Raw genomic sequence first — 16,922 nt, 5'->3', positions numbered from 1 at the left:
GTTTGACATCGTAGACCGTGTGAATTCTGATTTTCCTGTACCCTTGTGGCGCGTTGGAAACATGTTTACCATTTAGAATAGCTTTACCTTTGTCGACAAAGGTATTGTATTCATGAAGCTGTGTACGCTCTATACTCTCAGCATCCTGCCATTTAGTGTTGCCATTACGCCTGTCGATATCAACAGCGCTAAGATGGTCGCGAGGGATCTGGTACCCAAATTTGTAGGTAGGTACACGACGGATAGAGTGTGTGCGGCTTTGGTTTACAAGGCGTTGGAACTTCTTCTGGCGGTTGACAAGTCGTTTGAACTGTTTCCAACCCGGGGTATCCAGCAAACCTTGACGTTTAGCATAGGCTGCGCAAGTAATAGGATCGTCGGCACGTATAACGTCTAGAGGTTCATAGCTAGACTCTCCAGTTTCCCAGTTTACCAAAACATTAAACTTAGAACCTTTATAGTTAATGTCCGTGGTTTGGAGGGGTCCTTGGTGTGCCACAATGTCTTTAAACTTCCATTGCCGATCAGTATCAGTCAATTCCTTTTCTAGGTCGGTCTCGACTTTATCTAGAATTTCGTTGTAGGCGATGATTTCATCGTGTTCACCGTCATTGATTTCAACAAGGAATTGGATGTCATGTGGTTTGTCAGGATCAAGAATTTTCCTGGCAATACGTGCACGAAAACGCTCCCCATTGTCCTGGGTATCGGTTAAAAAGGTGCGTCCGATGAGATCGTCCGGGGTAAAACCAGGTAGCGTGTGGATGGCATAAGAATTTCCGTCCTCAGTCCTGCGCGACTTAATGAAGTTGATGGGCTTAGGAGGACTCTCCCCTTCATGTGGCTCAAGACGCAAATTGGTTTCACTAGGTTTCAATGCAGAGCGAACACTAGATCGGAAAAGGATCTTGTGGGAGTCGTTGGTGAGTACCTTGTAGGTAAGAGCATCACCAACGGAATCAGCAATTCCAACAAAGTGGCCCTTTTTTTCAGTGCCGTCGGAAGGAAAAGTAGGTTCTTCAAGTCGGTAGTAGATCGGTTCCCAGAAATGGAATTGAAGGAGTACGCTAATATCAGGAGTACTACCGTTAAGAATTTCGAGGGGGGTGCGATCGTGCAAAGATTCATGGGCCAAATGATTAAACAAATAACAAATGTAGGAAACACACAATAACCATGTAGAATTAGGTGCGCCGGTTTTGTTAAGAATTTTATTTGCATTTGCTTCAACAGTTGCAATTCGACGTTCAGCATAATTTTGGTGCTGGTGATTGGGCTCGCTTTGCCATTGATCAATGTGGTAAGCACGAGTAATATCAGAAACTTTCTTGCTGATCTCGGCTTTGGCACGGTCACTGATGAGTTTATCCATGGCACCCCGATGACGAATATTGTCTTCGAGTGCATTAACAAACTCTTTGTCTGTTTTCATAGGATAAATGTCGGTAACAAGCGATCGTCTACCGACAAATAATTGCGCAAATTTAGCGCCGTTATCGACAGCAGGTGTGTCCGACCAAATGGTATCGGTAGCCACAGCTTCGTTGCGCCGGTGAACATTAAGTGCCGGGAAACGGGACTTGAAATGTTTACGCATAGGTGCATTATAGACCTCACGAGCAAATTGCGTAGTGGCCATGATGGTTTTCTGGACTGTGTTGGCGGAGACCCAGCCAAGACAAGGACGCAAGGCTTCGTAATTGTGCGAATTGCGGGTCATGTCATGTTGGTTTGACGAGAGTATATTATCGAGAGCCGTGGACCGATGAACAAAGTCAGATGACGAGAAAATGTCAAAGGTCGCAACGTGCCTATGTCGGTATTCACCAGTTGAATTGAAACGGGGTTCAACGTACGGGTCGCTGGGAAGGTCCTGTATGGCATCATGCCAGTCTATGACAAGGTCAATTTCGTTGTCGATAATGGACGGGTCCCAGTCGACATCGGAAGTAAGTACAACGTGGGGTAACGTGTCAAACTCTGCATCGGAAGGAGGTCTCATGTCCATATAAGCTAGTCCCTGACGGATGTGTAGGGGAATAACGTAATCATCTAGAGTTATGATACGTTGTTTACCGCCTAAAACACGGGAACGGTCCTCGACAATATTCTTGTAGTACTCAAGTTGAGCACTAGAATGGATCGTTTTTCCTTTTCCATGGTGGGCATACTGATGCAGTATGACAATGATGGGTCCATGTTGTGATTCAACGAGGCCAGCGGCGGTGACAATGTCCAAATCAGGCAAAGTATGGTCATTAATACCCGTGATGCTCGCAGAACGGCCTGTTTTGTTAAGGATTTTAACATCGCTTCCGGCAAGTCCGCCGTTTGCGCCTCTGTCGATGAGGGAGGATGTAGTCTCTGCAACGGAGTGTCGGGAAATACTGTATTCGAGCATATTTGACTGCAGGGAGTTCTTCGAATTCTGCTTATAGGAGGAAGCCGAAGCGAGGACTTTGCGAATGTCTCCATTTGCCATATTACTGGAGCGATCAGTAAGGTGTGCAAGCAGTTCCGTGTCGTTCCCGCAATCATATAATTTATCGTTGTCATTTTCGTGCAACAATTCGTCCGTTGATGAGGTGTGTCCTGTATCGGATAAAGAATGGGAGTTGGCATGAAATGCAGATGAAGACTTGCCGTTGGCCGAGGCGTTTCCTTCTTTAGGAGAAGACATACCACGGAGAATCTCCTTTGCATCGTCGGACAGTTTATCCCACATCTCACGAGGAATATACGGTCGCTCACGATTGACATTGCTCTGGCGGTCTCGATTTTGGTCGCCTGCTCTGCGGTTGTGAGCATTCGCTTCGTAAAGGATGGACGGTGACAAATCAATGTCGTAATCGACGCCATATTCATCATCGGGAAAGGTAGTCTCAGTAACAAAGGCGCTGCGCTTGAATTTTGGGCTACGAGAATTAGAAAAATTGTTTCCTTTATCGTACAAGGTCGCGGCAGCAAGGAGTAGACTTAGGTAATTTTCATAGTTAATGGGAGACCCCCCTTTAGCTAAATCTAGATTCGCGGTAGTGTTGACTTGCCGAAGCTCTGAAACGTCGCGTACAGAGGACTCGAGCAGGCTGAGGCAAAGTTGTGGTGGCAACTTCTCTGTAACTGGGACCGTGTCGTTGTAAATGCGAAGATGATTTTTCCAATGCAAAATAAATCCTTCGGCGGTTCCAGTCCAGGAGCTGCCGTACTTCGCAGAGGTCAGGTATGACAGTGTGGTACCAGAACTGATCTTTGCAGCTGTGGATTCAGTGTAGTGTTTTACCACTTTTGCGAAAACAGTTTGTGCATCGAAATCAAAGGCATGCTCGCGAACAATGTTTTTACCCATATCCGTTTGCAAGCAGTGTTCTAGAGCGGAATAGACGAACTTTTTCTGCTCCCTGAATAGCAATATTTCATCTGTACTTGTAGGGGAGTAAGCTGGATCTAGGACATTATCAACATTGTGCGATACGGCGGTAACGACAAAAGTACGGTAGAAGTTGTCCCAGTATCGGTCGTCCTTGAGCACCGGATAATGCGTTTTATCACGTTTAACACCGCGTTTAAAATCAGCAACAGCAGAACGACTAGAGTTTCCAACCACAGTCGAAGGAGTGCTTGATTGTGAACTGGGTGTTGGGACTGCATTCGGCAAATGAATTGATGGAGACCGTCGAAATAAACTGAAATCTTCTTTCATGAGAGAGATGAGTTCGTAGTTCGAGAGAGGACCTCCTTTGTTGGTCTCGAGTTGACGTATCCATAGTAGCAAGTAACGTAAGAGTTGTTGATGACCCATACGTAACTTGATTGGGACAGGGGTTGCGTCACCTTCGGATGGTACAGGGAGATATTCTAGAGTTTCGATTTGGCGCTCAAAAATACTAAGGAGTCCGTATAGATCATCTAACTCATGTAGTACAAGACTAGAACGGATAGGAGATGTTGCCGGTAGGGCAAGGACCGTGTCGAGTAAATGAGCGAAAGCGCTTGCATCGGACGTTGTCCGCGTAGCGGTAACCATATTGAAATGGGTAACCAACCAGGTCTGGGGTTGGGCTGGATAGCCGGGTCAGATCTTGAGTTGGGCTGGGTAGCCGGGTCGGTAGCGTTCCGGGGTTAGGTCTTCCACTATATTTCAGGTCCTTCGCTGTAACTAAGCGGACTTCTTTATTTGACCCTACACCAGTGGACGTTGCCAGCACTGGTTCACTCCCTTCTACCACCTCGGTGGCAGTGTTACTGCTGTGCGTGATATCGCTCCGTGCCAGTAACTATCGAAGGGTTGATTAGTCCCCCCCCGTACTCTTATTAACCGGTGAGTATACCCGTCCGAACCGGAATCAGGATTGGTCTTCCAAGCCTATTGGTATCGAATACCTCACTTGGCAAGAGAACCCGTAATCACGAAACAACCCACTGGCAAATCCAGAAGAAAACCTAGACGATTTCCAGTGCCGGTTATTCCGAGGAAGTAGGGAGGCCGAGACGACTTACTGACAAACCCTGAAGTACTAATGGGTTTTCAATACCAGTGGTCAGGAGGATGGTGGTAGCAGCTTCCAAGGATGCGGAACACAAGCCGATAAATGTCTCCTTAGACACCTCTGATACTTTATGCAACACAAACAATGTAGGCAGTGTTGTCGGACGAGGTACGCTGGTACCAAGCTCGACGTTTCCTTGAGACGAACTCAAGGTGGGTTTACCAAATTCTGCGCGATAAGCAGCAGTGGTTTGACGAGAAACCAAGACTGTTAATCTGTTACGATATACACCAATGTACACCGTATGGACAGAAGCACTGTTAGGAACAGAGCCTGGTAAACAAGAGAGGGCGTTATTACGAACGACCGGCGATACACCTAAGAGACTTAGGGACTGTAAAACTCTACTCGTTGGCGACGCTCCCCTCGGGTTAGGCAGCGGATACGAGGACCTATGCGTAAACTAGCAATGCGGATCAAAGAACTTATAAAACAATGATTGAAGAATTAGTGCTATAAACTAATTCTTGTTGCTCCTCCGATTTGCCAAGATACAACAAAACCTGAGGAACAAAATCAAACGTACACAAATATCTTTCTTCCGTCATAGTATCCTTATACCATGACGCGCGCTCACATATACTTATAGTGGAACCGGAAATACCTTTCATAACATGCATGCCGCGGGAAATGGAGCGCATCCATTTACATCCGTTAGTCAGGCAATAAGTATTGTCAGTCCCACTCCGTTGCCACTGTCAGAACACGACATGTTCAGTCGCGTTCTCTCCAACGCACGATACATCATTGTATCTAGGAATTTCATGCAATAAGACCGAGTTAACTTCCATACGACTCACTTCTCCCTTATGAACACTCCAACTGCCGTTCACCGTGTTGACGTCTAGAGGACGGACATCACTAGGAGACATGTCGCATGGTACTATACCGTGACACATTTCCCCGGTGTTTTCTGAAAAGCCTAATGTGTTTAGCGTTTACTCAGATGATTCAATAAAGGATGAGCCGACAATGTCTCAGGCAGACGAGTAAAATCATGAACCTTTTAATGAATACCTTGACGCTCAAGGTGTGTTACCGTACAAGGATATTGCTACCACTGGAACGGTCATTGCGCGTAAAAAGGATCGCAATGGTAATGTGGTCGGAAAATCGCATCTCAATCCTATTTTGGATACAAGAGTTATGGAGGTTCAGTCCCCAGATGGTAATGTGCAGGAATTTGCTGCTAATGTTATTGCAGAACATTTATATTCGCAGTTGGATGAGGAAGGTTGCCGGTTCCTAATAGTAGATGAGATCATTGATCACACAATGGAAGGATCAGCAGTTGCCCCTGACAACATGTATTATATGTACAAACATGGTGTGAAGCAGATGCGACGGAAAACTAAAGGATGGTCATTATTATTGCAATGGAGAGACGGATCTACAACTTGGCTTCCTCTTAAAGATCTGAAAGAATCAAATCCAATTGAAGTCGCCAAATATGCTGTTGCTAACAAATTACTTCATTATTCCGCTTTTGCTTGGTGGGTACCAGAGGTACTGCAGAAATGTGATTGTATTATTTCAGCGGTAAAGACAAGATACCTTAAAAGGACTCACAAGTTTGGTATTTGTATGCCAAAATCAGTCAAGCAAGCTCTAAAGATTGATTGGGAAACTAACACTTCTTTGTGGTCAGACGCGATCAAGAAGGAAATGACAAATGTTATGCCAGCATTTAAAGTTCTGAATCAGGATGCGCCTAAGCTGGTTGGTCACACATGAATATCATGTCACATGATATTTGATATCAAAATGGATTTTACTTGCAAAGCCAGATTTGTCGCCAGGGGACATGTTATTGATGAACACAAAACGACGATGAAGATCGAAGTCAGGAAAACAATGAACTACGAAGATTATGAGTCTATACTGTACTCTTGGATATTCGTAGGGACTGTGGGGCTGTGATTCGTTGTGTGTGGGACGGAAGCGACTTGGCGTTTAGCAGTAGGCGATTGAACTTCTGGTGAGACGTTGTCCTTACCAGGAGTTGGATCAACACATGTTACAGATCCATTGAGTTCAATTACATATGCCAGTGTTGTTTCGCACAATAGTGTTCGCACTGCTCTACTCATCGCATCTTTGAATTCATTGGATATACTTGGTACTGATGCGCAGAATGCTTATTTGAGTGCTCCAGTTTGCGAAAAGGTGTATACAAGATCTGGTCCAGAGTTTGGAAAGTCTGTGGAAGGTTGTTATGCAATTGTTTGTGCATTATATTGTTTGAAGTTGAGTGGAGCAGCTGGGCATGCTCACTTAGCTGCAACAATGGAAAAGTTGCATTTTATGTCTTGTCTTGCAGATCCAGATGTTTGGCTTTGACCAGCTAAGAAACACAATGGTACAAATTATTATGAGTACCAGTTTAGGTGCGATTATGAGCCGCCGTTTTGTAACAGGTTATGTTGCCTATTTTTCTTCGTCAGAGACCCTATGCTTTGTCAATGTTAAACAACTCTTTAGGCAAGGTAGAAACATTTGCGATAAACAATTTTATAGCATGAGAATGCCAGTTAAACACTATAAAAACGTTTTCGGTGATTGATTTCGTTTTCCGTGAGATATATACAATTAAGTGTACGAAAGGCTATTTCAGTTCCTTTTATTTTTCCTGCTATTTTCGGCAGGTCACTGTTACAAGCCAGTTTGAAGTCAAAGACAAAATCTAGAACAGCCCAAGACTATTAAAATAAGCTTTCACAATGTCAGGCATCCCGGATTGAAAGTATACTATTGACGAAAATATTATTTGAATGCTTCTGAGGGAACGGCAAACCTACCATATACCATGGCGTTTGAAAATTTTAACGAAACCGAGAGAAAGGACCGTGTCATCCAGATGCGCGTCCGTCGCCTTGCTGCAAACACATTTACAACCCCATCCAAACCACCAGTGCCTTCTATCATCACTGTGCCTGCAATGGCATCACTTTCTACACTTGAAAAGACTACTCCCAGTATTTGTAGGCAAGAAAAGGCATGCAAACGCGAGCAAGCTCTCGAAAGAGGGCTATGAGTATGAAGGCAAGCATAGGAACCAGTGCAACCTACACTGAACAGAACACTATCAAACTATGGAGAAGATACAAACAAAAGGAATATGATGAGACCATGGTTGTCCTACAGACAAACAAAGAGAGAGAAGGTATGAAAGCAGCCACTTCTCAATAAGCAGTATCTCCAACAAAGCGTGGGCCCCTTGTAAGAATCCCCAAAGATTCATAATTTGGTTCAGGGGGCATTTGCAAGTTGTTTGCAGCTGGAGCAAGCCAACAAAACTACGCCAAAAATGCATTGGTAAAGTGACAGTTGCAGCAATTCAACACATGTCACCAGCAACCATTGAAGCAATTGAGAAAAACATCCACAATTGGTACACAAAAGAGTCACAAGGCAATGCGCAATTTAGGTAAAAGACATAAGGTAGGAAGCAACACAGTACAACATATGCTGTTCTATTAATGGAATGATACCTTATCATTGAAATGTGGTTCTCCATACTATGGATTGTTGGTTTACATCCAATATGCTAACTTCTGTAAGAATTTAACTAGCAATTATGGAGGCACATTTTTTTCTTGTAACAGGAAAAAAGGCTTGGTGCAATAATGAGCCGCTTGGGTTTCAAAATCACGTAGAAATATGCACCGGTTCTACGTGTTACCGCCCTAAATCGCACCTAAACTGGTATGTGCTTATTTATACCGATGATTTCCTATGTATCAGTATGGATCCGAAGAAGATTCTGGATTCAATCGGTATGCATTTCAAGCTCAAGCCCAAATTGATTAAGACGCCAGAGGTATATTTGGGAGCAGATCTTGGATGTTTTTCGCTTCCTGATAATCCATCAAAACAGCAATGGTCAATGAGTTCTATGAATTATGTGCAACAGGCAGTTGCAAATGTTGAAAAAGATTTGGATGAAATTGGAAAACGTTTATCTACAAAGATTACGTCACCTAGGTCTTCAACTTATCAACCAGAACTCAATGTTTCTCCTGTGTTGGATGCAGAATGTGCTAACTATTTTCAGTCTTAGTGATATAATTCTACCTGCTTACAAGTGTATTTGTAGAATACGACGAAAGAGTAGAAGTTGGGGGGAAAGCCTCGTAGAGGCTCCGATTGTTTTAATTGGTAGGTTTTTTTAGATTGAGATTGTGAGACTAAAATATAGATTCCAAAATGAAACCTTTTGTGTTGGAAACAGAATATACGAACGTAGAAACCCCGTAGCCAATGTACTGGCTATCGAACCATTGACATAGTTTTGTCGAGATGATTGGATCACCTATGTGATCGCCAAACCATCGAGTTCGGATGGTGCCAACAGTATCTCTTGACAAGTTTCATCTAGGGAAACCGTATGGTAATCAGGAATATTTCGTTCCTAGCATATCAGGTTTGATAAGACGAGTCGTCTTATACGCCTCATGCAACGGAACCAGAGTTGTGTATGTTGCAAACATTTGGGTGCATAACGCAAATATTTGGTTTCCTATGAGACGCTTCGTATTTTCCTCCGGCATGCCAGACACGGATAATGAACCCGACGAGGACAGTCGTCTGGCCACTGCGGCTGTCCTACGACAGAGCCAGGAAAAAGGAAACGGCAACGAGGCCAAGATCTAGAGCTAGTGAATCCTAGATAGATGTTCCAACAAACAATGCTAAGGCTAAGCAATTCTATCTACAACGTAGTATCAAATTGTAGCATTGTGTGGCTATAATTTATCATTAGATAGGAGTTTTGAGATTGGTAGTTGAAATTGGTCGCATTGATATAATGTGTGAAGTGTCTATGCTCTCATCTTTTCTCGCGATGCCGTGTGAAGGACATCTAGCTGCAGTTTTTCATATTCTCGGATATTTGAAATCTCACCACAAGTCTCGATTGGTATTTGATGATTCTTATTCGGTGATTGACAACAGCTTTAACAATGATGCAGATTGGACAGACTTTTACGGTGATGTGAAAGAGCCTATTCCACCGAATGCTCCAGAACCACGTGGTAACGTGGTGGAGATGATAGCTTTTGTTGACGCTGACCATGCGGGAGACCGTGTTACTCGTTGTTCTCAAACAGGCGTATGATGGGTATTCCTGTTACGGTACAATACCTTGCGGCATGTCCCTTGGACAGCTTCCACTTGGTAAGGACAGTGTAAGTGTGAGCCAATCCGATGGACGCAGCGTTTACGTGTCTCGTATGGAGTTTGTGTCGGCCTTATTGCGCAAATCTACCGTAATTGAGTTACCCTGTTGTGGCTTACCTCCTTGCGACATGTCTTGTGGAAAATATTCACTAAACACGGATGTCGCAAGTGTGAATCCAAACTTTGCACATGGAGTTAAGGAGGCACGCACAGAAATGATACAAAAGCTTTGTTCCATGGCCACGTGGAGCAATAATTGAAGCGTTTGTACGATTGCTATGTTTCTGGAGGCGCATGTGTTTAGTCTCTACTTGTCAGTTTACAAGGCCAAGATGAGTTGGGATACAAGTGGATACTAAGGAGATACAACTGAGACAACATAAGGGGCTATCACAAGACACATGGTGGGATTGAACAAGATCCTCTACTCACCATAGGTATCATGCATGGGACTTATAGTTCCAAAGGTATATATACATGTGAAAGAAAGGTTGTCTATTGAGATTATGGAAGTTGTGGAAGATCAATGATGAGCTGGCACTTTGTGGGATTGTTCACTGGACTGAAAACAGATTGACTAGTTTGTAGCATGTAATTTTCCACTCAATGTTTTAGAAATTCTTTGATCCAAATATTGCATTATAGCATAGGTCCTCGCATCCGCTGTCTAACCCGAGGGGAGCGTCGTCAGCGAGTGACTTTTACAGTCCCTAAGCTTGCTTAGGTGTATCGCAGGTCATTTGTCATAACGCCCACCTTCGTTTACCACACACTGTCATAACAGCAATCCGTCCTCGGTTGTGCTTTGGTAGTACTCCGTAACAATTCCTATTGATGGTCCAGCTAAAGTCCTTCGTGACAATATGTCGGTTGTCTACAATACCATGGCACCAGATTCAGTGTTGAAGAAGAAAAGTAACGCGATAGCGTATCATTTCGTACGAGAAAATGTTGCCACGAAAGTGATCAAGATTGCATATGAGCCATCAGAGTCAAATTAAGCGGAAATACTTACGAAGGTTCAATCAGGTTGAGTGAGACAGGCTATCATACGAAGTATTTTATGGTGATTCATGTTACAAGAAGGGTTTGCCAACTTTCCCGTTCTCAACAGGTTCAGTGTTGGAACAAATTGCATTTGCATTATATTTGTGATTGCATGCAGTGTCGAAGTTTTATTTTTATTTGGTCCCCTATTTTTCCCATAGTGGTTTGGAGGGGACACATTTCGCCAAGTTTATGTTCATGGTCTCAATGTGAGGGGACTAGAAAACCCTACGACAATCATATGGGGGTTCAATATCCCTATATTGTAGGGACAAGTTTATAAGTTTTGTTTTACGTCTTTTTATCGTATCTACGATCCTTTGGTCCCACAGACACATTTTTGCCCATTATTGTTGCAGTTCTCTAATCTGAAAAGCCCCTCCTTGATATCTGCTTCCCAGAAAAAAGTGACAGACTGAGAAAAAGTGGCAGAAAATATGACCAAATTTACAGATGGAGCTTGTTGCTTTCCACTGATAGTGGAAGGAAAGACTCTTACCAAACAGCACATTGGATAGATGAAAAAGATGCAATAGATAGTTTAAAGAAAGAAACGGAGTATACAATGGTTTGACATGCTTCCCTTGTATATCTCTGCCTTGAGGGAAAAGTGATGGAAATGATGGCTTAATGGTTGTCTACATATATCCAAAGGAAACTTTGGTTTCTTAATAGCTTATAGGATTTACAATAAAAACACAAGCTCCATAGATGAGTCAGTGGTTTGGAAGTTGAACATCTTTGGTTTTCAGCAGGCCTTTGTACCGGTAGCGTAATAGTTGAGTGTTAACGCCTTCAATGCCACCACTATGCACATACATGACTGAGCGATCTGCAAATGGCGCATTTGCGTCAAACACTGATGGGGAAGTCTGTTTTCCTTTCCAGTGCCTGAGCAAGACCGCCCATGCCGGCGCTCCATACAGCAAGTCCAAAGTTATATCACACTTCTCCTTTATATAGACAAATGTTTCAAGAATATCCTTTTCTGGTTCACCAAATGTGAAATATTTGTCAGAATGTTTGTGATTATGTTGGGTGGCCAAGTCAAAAGGCGAGGGCTTCAATATTGTGGGAAGATCATTGGAGGCATTGCCTAGCTGTGTATTCAGTGCCATCATTTGCCTTCTAGCATAGGTGTCATCACCAATACATGGGATTACAACAACTTTAATGTCCATTTGTTTGTCATTTGAAAGCTTGGACTGTAAGCTCTCAATTGCGGTGTGAACCAAAACAGCGGTTGAACATGTTCCCCCGGGAATAGCAACAGAAAGTGGACGCCCATTTCCCTTCAGAGACCAAAATTCACATATTTCTTGAGCCAGCAACCTTGTGCCGGCATGAGCCATTCCAGAAGATCCCCCTTGTGGGATCCAAAGTGAGTCACCAGGGACAGGAGGAGTTAAACCCTGCGGAGCGTGCGTATTCGCGCCCCACTTGCCACCAAATAAAGTTCTGTACTCTTCAGGCGGTAGCTCTATCATCTCAATTCCCAACATCTTTGCCCTGAAAAGATTTCCGGTTGGCTGGTTTCGGAGAAACTTGGGTAGTTTCTTTGTGTAATATATGAACCGACACCGATGCGGATCGTGGTGATCGTCTATACCCTGCTTTATATTCTGGAAATTGACAACCGCAGCCAAGGCAACCATTGCATTACTCTGTGGTCCACCATAGCTTACTACGCACAACGGAAAATCCTTCAGATTGTTCAAAGCGAGCATCTTACGTGCTTTGTTGCCGGCAATCTGGGAACCTTGAAGGCGAAGGTGGTCGTCTCTTTTCACGTAAACAAGCCTGTCTTGGATCACCGTAACATCGACAGATGATGGTTGAGTCCACTTGCTTTCATCAGAAAGTACGCCCACGGCTTCCTTGTTCCAATCTATAATTCGCCATCCATCTTTGCTGTTCTTCAAAGTAGAATATGACGAAGCGCAGGTCGAGTTATCTGAATAAATGTCGGTAAACAAATCCTCGTTTTCTACGACTTGGGTCATGAGGTCGTCAAGCTCGGAATACAGTCTTATACTTGGACTTCGAGAAGGACAACACCGCAACAAACAACTAGAATATCGACAAAAGCTGGTAACATACACCATCATTATGGCTGTCAAACGCGTTCTATCGTTGTCGAATAAAATCATGTCGAAAGCAAGAAATGATGGACCGTTTCCGCAATCTTTTTCAGTGACTGATTGAAGGCCTGAGATCTTTCACAATACTGCAATCTAATTAAAGAAACACCACTTCGTTTTCGTGAGCTTTCTGCTCGCAAATTTTTCATTACTCTAGAGGGAGGTCAAAAAGCTCAGAAAGTGCTGTCCGATACTGGCACGCGCAGGTGCAACATCTTCCAAGCGTTTTTGGTGGGGTGTGTCGAGTTTTGGTACCGGACCGCATCTTCTCATCAGTACAATTAACAGCTAAGACCGTCCAAAGCAACCTGTAAAATCACTTAACTACGAATCGCGTGGCCGACGTTTCATGTCAGATTGATCCAAATGAACCTATTCAAACAGTTTTAACAGTTGTACGATTTCGAAGGTCTGTGAATAGAGGCAGCCAATTTTTCAAAATAAAGTTTTTAATGGGGGAATATTGGTGCGACAAGTAAGCGCAAAGCGTTTGCACCTGTACAACCCGTCGTGCGAAGTCTACAATATATTTCAAGGATCTATGCTGCCGACTTTAACTGTAAACTACATTTTCTAATGCAAACGATAAATTCAAAAAAATATAGGTTGTGATTGGCCATTTTACAAAGGATCATTTGTCGTTGTGCGAAGCTTGCGGTAGCACTTGGTCTCCTCTATAGCAAATGCCTTACTCTTCCTCCTCCGCTTCTTGAAGAGTTCCAAGGTTTATTATTAGTTGCGGTGATGGCACGGAAACTGCAAAACGAAAATCTTTTTCTCGGAGAGCAAAATCTTCGTCAAAATCGGTGAAATGTCCCCACTCGTCTTGCGATGCATGGTGTGTCGAGGGCCTGCGGCACACTGGAGGAGGGGATGTCTTTTCCGCTGTGTTCCTGAATGAATCCGACTGATGGGCATTACAATAGTACTCTTCAATAGCAAGAAGGGTAGTGTTTGAGGATGCTCTATGAAAGAGCATTGAACAGTTGGAGCGTTCAGCCTTTGCGGTGGAGTTTTCGAGGGAAGTTCCACCCTTCTTCCGAGCCTGGGCCAGAGAAGGAAGAGTGCCAAGAAGAACAAGAAGGGGAAATGAATGATAGTGCAGCTCTAAAATCTCAACAACTGAATTGACGCAGCCTGGGATATGAAGCGCCATTGCGAACAAAAGGAACCAATGGGCCAGCGGCTTGTTGCCGATTTCTCCAGGCTCAATTTCGCAGCTGTGTTGGTCCTGCATGGAAATCGAACCCAATGTCGTCGGCCATGAGACTCCTTCGTTGACTCCCGGAGAAGAATTTAAAAAAGATGACGAGGAGCTAGATTTATCTCGCAAAAAAAGAGAATTGGCTGATTGACGGAGTTCATCCGAGGATTTGAGGCCTCTGCAACCTGAGGCAGGCGACCCCCCTATCGGAGGAGATGAACCCGACGAGGTCAGTGACATGAAAGATTGCCTCGACCGCCGCATGAGTCCACCCCTTCCTTGTTTAGCAATCATGTTTTCGATGTTTATTTCCTCTTTGTCAAGGCTTCAATATGACATCCCGTAGAGAAGTTATATTTTGGAAGATGTAATTCCGTCGGCCATCAGAAGCCATCACAATGGAGTGCCGATGGTCTTCTTGGCATTCGTGTGAGCGCGCTCTAGCTAGAGAGGTGAAAACGAAGACGATTTGTTATTCAATTGTCTTGGGAATATCGATTTTTTTCTGGGTTAAGGACATAGTAGTCTATTTTTGTATGAGCGATGGGGCACGCTTCTTAAAATTGTCATTACAAAATCACTGACGTGTGTTGGCCGAGATGTCGTATCGGTACTCGCATTCCATTGACGATCGACTCTGACTACGAGGATTGCGAAACAAGATCGTTTTCAACTTCCTCACGCACACATACGGCACTTGAGCCGATGCCCGGGAACAAAGACATCCAAGCGGTACTGCTTGCGAAGTCCCTGGTTCCCTCTTGGCCAACCAGCGAAATGAAAGTGCATTGTCTCTGCCACATCACAAATTCCGTTGATGACATCATCGTCAGAACACTGCAAATCATTGAAGACGTAAGACTAACACTAAATTCGATTTTCATCAGAAACTCAAACTAACCGTAAAGTTAAGAGAAATTAATGTGAAGCTAAAATCATGCAATGCCAGTTAGTTGTGCAAAAGAGTGTGTCAAGGGAAAGATGAAAAGGACTTGAGGAGAGCTCGTGGCCGCGTTCTAGTCGTCGTAACGTAAAGTAAACGGAAAACGTATTCCTAGTTCGTGTTCGCAATCATTGATTGCTGTTGCTGCACCTGAATGGGCGGCTGTTGCTCCCCGGGTTGTTGCTGGATGCTCATCGGTTGTTGAACCGAAACTTGGGTAGGTTGGGCAGCTACTCCAAACTGTCCTAGCATTGTTTGGAACTGTTGATGACTCAAAGCGGTTGCCGCAGCGAATCCTGCTGCAAACTGCGATGCAGCGGAACTTGCTTGGAAGGCCGCGGCCATGTTGGGTTGAGAAAAAGCCAATTGATTAGCTGCCATGAGAGCTGACATATTGTTATTTGTTCCTTCTGTGGTGGCCACGTTTGGTCGAATATTGACGGGGGCAGCATTCGGCGTCATGTAAGACTGCTGCGGAAGTACAAGCGGGGTGGCTTGAGGAGTTGTGGTGGAAAAGCTCATAGACTTGAACTGACTCTCGGATGCACCGAGGGACTGTTGAAACGCGCTAAGTGCTTGCTGGTCGCGAGGAGTCAACGACGCAGTTTCAACACCAGGCATCTTGAAATCCTTGAGAGAGGAGTTGTTCAGGGCGCCCGAGTAGATGGGCATGCGGGCCTTCGGGCCTCCCTGAAGCGTGCACTGGAGAAGAATCGAGTCATCCTCAGCTTTTTCGGGAACCGCGTACATCTCGGAGACTTTGTAAAGATCAGGCTCGTGCTCAGGATCGGCAGCTTGCTTTTGCGCAACACCTGGGCGCTTCATCTGCTTGCAGAGGTGGGGAAGTCCACGGAGGAACAACTCGTGGTAGTAAGAGTTGCGATCACGACCTTGGGTGATTCGACGGAATCCCCATCCATTCGCCTGACGAATGAAGGATGAGAACTTGGCGTGTTCAAAATAAGTGGGAATTACACGAATCTCAAACTCCCGAGGCTTCAAAACGCGCCAAGATCGGCCATGGGGCATCCAGCAGATCACATCCGCAAGATCAGGACGGCTGAGAATTGAATGCATCTTCGCAGGGAAGTTCGGAACACGCCCCGGAGGAGTCAAGGGGGTCAAGGCGTCCGGATCCGATTCAGTAGAAAAGTCTCGGTAGTAGAACATCGGGTAAGGCTGGAGCATGGCGCCTTGTGCCACATTTTCAGCAGGAGGAAGAGGAGGACCCATACCTCCGGCAGCAACGAGCTGCTCGTCTTCAACTCGGGCAAGCTTGTGGCAACCACCGGCAGCATCGGGAGAGTCGTCCCGGGACCTTTTGTTGTTCTCCTGGTTGCCACCAAGCGCTGCGACGGCGGAGGCGGCCGCGTGTTCTTCAATACTCAAATAATCCATCGTAGAAGAGCAACGAAGAGACTACAACAAACCTGTCGGGACGACTGTTTATGACGAGTGTGGAAAGCTTTTTCAGAGAGGTTGCCAGGCGTATGGGCAACGCTTACGTCGACACGAAGAATGTACGTAGAAACGGTACGCTGTCCTACAGGAGACGTCTCTCATGGATTGCGTCCCAGGTTTCCGCAAGACGAGGAAAAGTCGAGAAGCTATTAAAATAGCAGCAAAATCGAGATCGTCAGCAAAACTTGAAGTATAATTAGTCAAAGAGTATAATTGCAACCCATATCTCCACTCAAAGCTAATTCCATTTAATGAGGCGTGATTGAAGTTTTACGTGGCAATGAGTCGCTGGAATCTCACTGAACACTGGCGATCTAAATAAATTTCGAATCAATCTGCAATCATGCAACCTTACTCAAAGAACATTTGTAGGTGGGCGACTTGAAGATTCTATCGATCAG

At 44.7% G+C, this 16,922-nt stretch overlaps 4 protein-coding genes across 4 annotated transcripts; all 4 read right to left on the bottom strand.

Annotated features, from left to right (window-relative positions):
• Nucleotides 1–653: 653 nt before the first annotated feature.
• Nucleotides 654–5,095, bottom strand: PHATR_33459 (predicted protein; the record flags this gene model as incomplete). The annotated part of the gene is made up of 5 exons (XM_002186127.1): nt 654–700; nt 751–3,906; nt 3,965–4,274; nt 4,498–4,754; nt 5,074–5,095. The coding sequence occupies 5 exons, from the start codon at nt 5,093–5,095 to the stop codon at nt 654–656; spliced, it is 3,792 nt and encodes a 1,263-aa protein (XP_002186163.1).
• A 6,393-nt stretch (nt 5,096–11,488) lies between these two features.
• PHATR_33458 (predicted protein) lies at nt 11,489–12,775 on the bottom strand (the record flags this gene model as incomplete). Its single annotated transcript, XM_002186126.1, has 1 exon — nt 11,489–12,775. One exon carries the CDS (start codon nt 12,773–12,775, stop codon nt 11,489–11,491), a length of 1,287 nt encoding a protein of 428 aa, XP_002186162.1.
• An 826-nt stretch (nt 12,776–13,601) lies between these two features.
• PHATR_33457 (predicted protein) lies at nt 13,602–14,411 on the bottom strand (the record flags this gene model as incomplete). The annotated part of the gene is made up of 1 exon (XM_002186125.1): nt 13,602–14,411. The coding sequence occupies one exon, from the start codon at nt 14,409–14,411 to the stop codon at nt 13,602–13,604; it is 810 nt and encodes a 269-aa protein (XP_002186161.1).
• Nucleotides 14,412–14,994: 583 nt separating this feature from the next.
• HSF1 (heat shock factor, DNA-binding) lies at nt 14,995–16,510 on the bottom strand. The gene has a single exon (XM_002186124.1). It carries the CDS (start codon nt 16,456–16,458, stop codon nt 15,172–15,174), a length of 1,287 nt encoding a protein of 428 aa, XP_002186160.1. The 5' UTR covers nt 16,459–16,510; the 3' UTR covers nt 14,995–15,171.
• Between the last annotated feature and the right edge of the window lie 412 nt (nt 16,511–16,922).

The sequence above is a fragment of the Phaeodactylum tricornutum genome, chromosome 3, assembly GCF_000150955.2.
Source record: "Phaeodactylum tricornutum CCAP 1055/1 chromosome 3, complete sequence".
Classification (NCBI taxonomy): domain Eukaryota; phylum Bacillariophyta; class Bacillariophyceae; order Surirellales; family Neidiaceae; genus Phaeodactylum; species Phaeodactylum tricornutum.
The sequence above is the reverse complement of the archived record's forward strand: the minus strand, read 5'-3'. Positions and strand labels throughout refer to the sequence as shown.